This window comes from Bombyx mandarina, chromosome 19 (genome assembly GCF_030267445.1).
Source record: "Bombyx mandarina strain Sakado chromosome 19, ASM3026744v2".
Lineage (NCBI taxonomy): Eukaryota > Metazoa > Arthropoda > Insecta > Lepidoptera > Bombycidae > Bombyx > Bombyx mandarina.
The window spans coordinates 12,124,861-12,130,929 of NC_143225.1; the positions used below are offsets into that span (position 1 = coordinate 12,124,861).

A 6,069-nucleotide genomic window follows, 5' to 3' on the forward strand; every position below is an offset into this window, starting at 1 on the left:
TAGAGTAAATAAAGAGCATACATACGTATAATAAACTTTAAATTATTTGATTACATACATTAAAAAAACTTTATTTATTCGAGTGGCATTATTAACATACAGTCATCGATACTCCATTTCAAAAGTTTGTAACTATTGTAACGGTTTCTTTCTTGTTTGTTTCAGGTCACAGCCGTGGCTGTGCTCAGTCTAACATGGGCGAAAAATTCGACGCTTAAAACGAAACCAAAACGACAACTAGACAATATTCGAACACCTCAAAATCTACAATACTCCTTGGTACTTCCACACTCAAGAGTGGCCCACTTTAGGTCTTTGTCCAACAACAAAAGGTCGTCATCTGGCGTGCCCAAAGGCAAGCTTCCGCCCTATGCTGTCCAAATGGAGCCCGTTGTTCAATATTCACAAAAAGATCCACTTTACGATCCTAATCACGACAAAGTCGACGAGGTAGTGGAAAACAAAAACGAAATTTACGCGCAATCAAAAATCCTGAACGTCGATGATCAGTCTGGTGAAAATTTCGGACCGCCTTACGGATCATTGCCTACAGCTCCATTATACAGCCACGATGCACACCCTCATTATTACGAAGCACCCGAACCAATAATAGAGATTATCATCAAAGAATCCAATGAAACATTACCTGCGCCTCAACCCCAACCAATACAGAAGAAAAAGAAGGAACCAGTTCACGTCTTCTATGTGAAATATAGCAAAGATCCCCACTCAAAAGACAAGGTTATTTACGAAAAACCTATACCAGCTATCACCCCTTCCACAAATGAAGAAGATGATCACCACGACGAATACGTTACAGTCACTCCTGAACCCATTTACTTACCTGCTAAAACCACTACATTGAGAGCTATCATTAAACCTGAATCTGAAGTATATCATAGTGACAGTAGCGTAAAGATAACTTTTGGGAACGAAGGTCGGCACTATAGTGATAGACGTGATGGCCAAACTGAAGATCATGAAGAAACAGCCCCACAGCCTGCGATTGCATTTCCCAATCAACCTCTCCAACAAACCCATCCCGCTTTAGAAAGATCAGCTTCTCCTAAGCCACAATTTGTGGAAAGCGTTACAAGACCGAATGCTTACCTTCCAAACCCAAGCGTGCCAACTTTTAAATCTGAGTCTTCCCATGCCCAAAGTCGGATTCAATTTCAACCTCAGTATTTCCCGACTGAGCAGCAGCTACCAAGGCAAAGCCCTTCAGCTTCAACGTTTAGATCACAATCACACATTCCTCGAAATCCCTTTGGAGCTTCATCGTCACTGATTCCGAATCCTGCCTTCGCCAATGGTCCCACTGGCCCAATATTTGAGAGGCCTACTGCATCAAGTCCTGTATCACCCGCTTTCCCACCAACACATCATAGAGCTAATCCTCCATTCCAGTCACGTCCGAATAATCCTCCTTCATTTGGAACCAGACTACATGTTAGCGGACCTCCAAGGACTAGTTTCCACTCAGGACCTCAAAGACCTTTCCACCCGCCCCAATCGAAACCCAATAATTATTTCGACGAAGCTAAATACTTACAAGAAAACTATCATACTATAACTACTGATCAAGTTTCCGCCCAAAAAGAGCAAGCGTTAAAAGCTCGTCCAACGCAAAACCTTAATCATCTCACACAACCAAGTCCTAGTCCAACGCCTGCTCATTTCCAAGAGCATTTTAGAAGACCTCCAATAATACCTCTCAATCAACAATTACCACAACAGAAACCACCTAAACAGTTTTCAGATACAGTTCACAGTCAAACATCGTTTACCGCTAGTCCCAGTAACTCACCCTTCTTCAATCTGAAGCCATCACCTCCTCAGATTGATAGCCGTCCATTATTTCATCAAGGTCAACAACCACTAAGTTTTCATAACGGCCCTTTGCCATCCTCTAGACCGTCGCTTCAATTCGGATCAGTGTCCCCATCACCCCCGTCTTCCAATCCCTACCTCCCGCAACCATCTTCACCAACGTTATATAACTTCCATCAACAACTTCCTGTAGCACAAGACCCAAAAAGCCAGTTCCATATTCAAAATTCACCCACTGAGAAGCCTTTTCAACAAACACATAATCCCTCGGAAAGACCACCAGCAGACCATCAAGGCAACTACCATGAACAGTCAAAACAACAGCATCAACAAACTGTAAACCAATTTGTACCAAACGGTGGAGAATTGGTACCGTCTATTTCAGAATATGAACAACATATTACCCTCAATGGTCCAACAGCGTCTCCTAGTTTTGACAACTTTAGCACATTCCAACCTTCTCCAACACCAAGCCAACCTGACATACAATATCAACAACAACAACAACGTTATCAACAGCAAGAACAGCATCAACAGCAACAAAAATACCAACAGCAGCAACGGCAGCATCACCAAGAACACCAACAGCAGCAACGGCAGCATCACCAAGAACACCAGCAGCAGCAAAGCAATCAGCAACAGCAGCAACAACGAATTCGCCAACAACAAGAACAACAACAACATCAATATGACGCTGAGCAAGAACAAGTTAGGCTGCAGTTGGCACAAAATGTCCAAAAACAACAAGAAGAGATACAACGACTTCAGGCACAGCTTTTACAAAGCCAAGAACAGCAACAGCAACACCAGCAATTCTATAAACAAACGCAAAACAACTACAACCAGCAATTCGAAGTTACCTCATCTAGATCACAATACATACAGGAGAGATCTCGTCCGCAACCCACTTACGTGTCGAGCACATCATCGCCACAGTACTACCAATCGACATCTGGATCAGTTGAAATCGGACCGACCACTCCGAAATATGTATCATCAACCGCTAATTCCGTCAGCTCAACTCCTCAAACAAAAAAAGAAGAAAAGAAAAATAAGCCCACAATCGAACTGCCTGATGAAGTGCCAGATGACCTCCGGCAGCAACTCTTATCATCTGGTATCTTAGACAACGCAGATATAAGTGTACTAGATTATGACAAAGTAGGTGATACACCATTAGACTCTCTACCCCCAGACCAGCTGGCAAACTTCTTTAGTGCCGGAGGAGCCCAACAAATTTCATCAAGTGAAAACAGGCCTATTGTTGTCAAACCAGATGGAAGTCATATTGAATCCAGAATAGACCAAGACATGGAAGATGACCAAGAAGGGGCAGCATCAGAAAATGTACCAAGTTACGTTGCCCCGCCGAAACAAGCAGTTGAAATGAAAGTTGTCCATTTCGATCCGAAAACTCCTGAAGGTCAAAAAATAGCAGATGATTATGTACAAGAGAACGCCACCCAGATAGATCCAGTCGCGTTAAATGATAAAAAATATAATAGGTATCTTCCATTAAAAGTATCCGGAAACCAGTTTCCTTTACCTGACATACTCAAAGGTAGGAAAATAACGTCAGTGGTCGTATTAGCACCAGTTGAAACAGAAGTCCTCAATGGTGACCACACCAGGACTGAGAGAGCTGCAGAAAACAATTTGAAGGGCATTAAATTCGTTGCTGGAGATAGTTTGCAGGACTTGCTAAAGCGACCGACAAAAGACAATTTTGAAAAGTGGTTGCAGGTGGAAAAGATGACCGCCAGCGACTTACAGTCCATCGTACTGCTTGTAACGACGTAAGTTTTTTTTTTAAATACCTACCATGCAAGATTAAATATCAAAGTATTTCACAATTGTTTTGATCGCAGTAGATGAGCAGAGCTCACTGTCTACCTGATGTTAAATGATTACCAATCGCTCTCAGATAGCATAGCGTTCATACCGCCATTCAACTTTAGACGTGAAGTCAAAGTCTCTTGTTCGGATTATTATTTATTTATTTATTGCATTGATGGGTGGACGAGCTCACAGCCCACCTGGTGTTAAGTGGTTACTGGAGTCCATAGACATCTACAACGTAAATGCGCCACCCATCTTGAGCTATAAGTTCTAAGGTCTCAGTATAGTTACAACGGCTGTCTCACCCTTCAAACTGAAACGCATTACTGCTTCACGGCAGAAACAGGCGGGGTGGTGGTACCTACCCTTGCGGACTCACAAGAGGACCTACCACCAGTAAATTGCAAGTATTTTACAACCAGGAACTCACTAAAATTAAAAATAATGGGAAGAGTCTGTTGAATAATAGCACTCGACATAAACTTCATGAAATTACACATTCAAAGTCTTTTTACTCAGAATTATTTCTTATGGTTTACAGGAACGATGAATCTACAGCAGATAAAGAAATCTACATGTACGACATCACATCGGGCAACATCAATAAATTAAGTGGGGAGCTATCAAACGCTTTTGTGGAAGCTGCTGAAAATAACTCATTGAGTAAAGATATTGAGAGTTTGGCAATCGAAGGTGAAGGGATACCGGAAAATTTTAATAGAAAAGACGATAACGCTGCTGAGGGTTCGGAAAATGTGCCATTATTTGTAGATTTATCAGGGGTTAGTATAGACAAGGACAAGGAAAACAGCAAAGTTTTAATTTCGTCAGGTTATAGTAAAACGAAACACGGCCGATCATTAAGACGACACTGACTTACGTAGTATGATAAGATGTTCGAATTTTGTAAATAGTTTTAATAATAGTATTACTAAATTAAAAATCGCGATGCTAATTTTATTAATTAGATATAGCTTTATACACAAGTGATGACAGTTGTACAATATAAAGTAACTGCCCTTTAAAATGATTTGATATTTTATTTTCAGTTTACTGAAATTCATTTTCTTTTCGTTGATTAGGTACAACCATCCTATCTCTATATTACTAAACAGTACCTAATGACAGACAGGATGAAACAATTTGAAGGATACGACAGCAATTAAATAATACGTTTGAGATTTCAAACCTCATATTTCATGAAGGCACATAAATTATGATATCTTTTGGCTTTGGTCTACATCGGGAGAGCCATGAACTTCTTTAGTGACTTTAGTAGTCTTTATCGATTTACACTATGTGACAATGTCATTTTTATTGCGATCTGCATAATTTGAGTGTATACAACTTTGAGAAGAATGCGGCGAACTGTGTTAGTTTTTTTTTTTTTTTTAGATAACGATTATTTGTTCGAACTTAAACATGTTATGAATATGAGCTAGTAGCTGTTTAATATCCGTGTTTCTAGTGTGGAGAAATCAAAACAAAATTGCTATTAAGCAACAGAGGCCATACTATTCATGTTTCTCAGATTCTTAACTGATATTGCTTTAATTGATTTCATTTCAATTGAGTTCATTCCGTTTGATTTTATTTGTGAAAGTTTCACAATGTAGTTACAGCTTTTAAAATAAAAGACTTCGTTCCACAGACTACGTTTCTTTTGCCTGACAAATGGACAAAACAAAGCTAAGTCAAAGCATTACTGACACTTGACAGGTGTCAAAGTCAAACATATGGATTATTTACGGTAAAGAGGTTGTGCCGCAGTGTTAAATTTTCAGTTTATTTTCAACTTTTCATGACTTTTGTTTGATAACATTGACTTATAATAATGATGGAGGGCTCTCTTAGTAAATGGACCAATGTTATGAAAGGATGGCAGTACCGTTGGTTCGTGCTCGACGAGAATGCTGGTCTCCTTTCTTATTATACGGTAAGTGACGTATCATTTCTTTTTATCGCTGTAAATCATCGGTTTCTTTAGAAAAGATTCGCGCTAAATAAATATTTATATTAACACCTGCAATCGTACAATAATAAATTAAAGAATACTGTTTGCTTATTCGTCGTATCAAAATTGTAACAAAATCTAAATTTTGTCCAAATAGATAAGTTTTAAAACTAAAAAGTTACAGCTGACAGTATGAATCAAAATTTATTATTGTAAAACTTAAACTGATTGATGACATTAGCTCATATTAATGGAAAATAAGCAAAGATTAATGTTCCTCCTTCTATCAGAACAAAAACACTTTAACTATCTATGTTACCATGGAATATGAACTCCAAAGTACGTATGTACGAGTAGAATAATTAATTTGTCAATTCATTTTTAAATATTTCAATATTAGGAATAAGGGAAATAATATTTGTGTTGCAATAGTGTGTTTTGAC

The 6,069-nt window shown here is 39.0% G+C and overlaps 2 protein-coding genes across 2 annotated transcripts in view; both read left to right on the forward strand.

The window, feature by feature from the left end:
- The window catches only part of LOC114239448 (uncharacterized), a 32,925-nt gene extending 28,223 nt beyond the window's left edge, over positions 1-4,702 (forward strand). Inside the window, exons 2-3 of the mRNA XM_089735158.1 lie at positions 166-3,629; positions 4,214-4,702. Of these exons, the coding sequence (XP_089591284.1) occupies positions 166-3,629; positions 4,214-4,547 (3,798 nt within the window). The 3' untranslated portion in view covers positions 4,548-4,702. The remainder of the gene's footprint in view (positions 1-165; positions 3,630-4,213) is intronic.
- A 687-nt stretch (positions 4,703-5,389) lies between these two features.
- Positions 5,390-6,069, forward strand: part of LOC114240842 (oxysterol-binding protein-related protein 9) — a 74,564-nt gene continuing 73,884 nt past the window's right edge. The window contains exon 1 of the mRNA XM_028171530.2: positions 5,390-5,608. Within this exon, the coding sequence (XP_028027331.2) occupies positions 5,507-5,608 (102 nt within the window). The 5' untranslated portion in view covers positions 5,390-5,506. The remainder of the gene's footprint in view (positions 5,609-6,069) is intronic.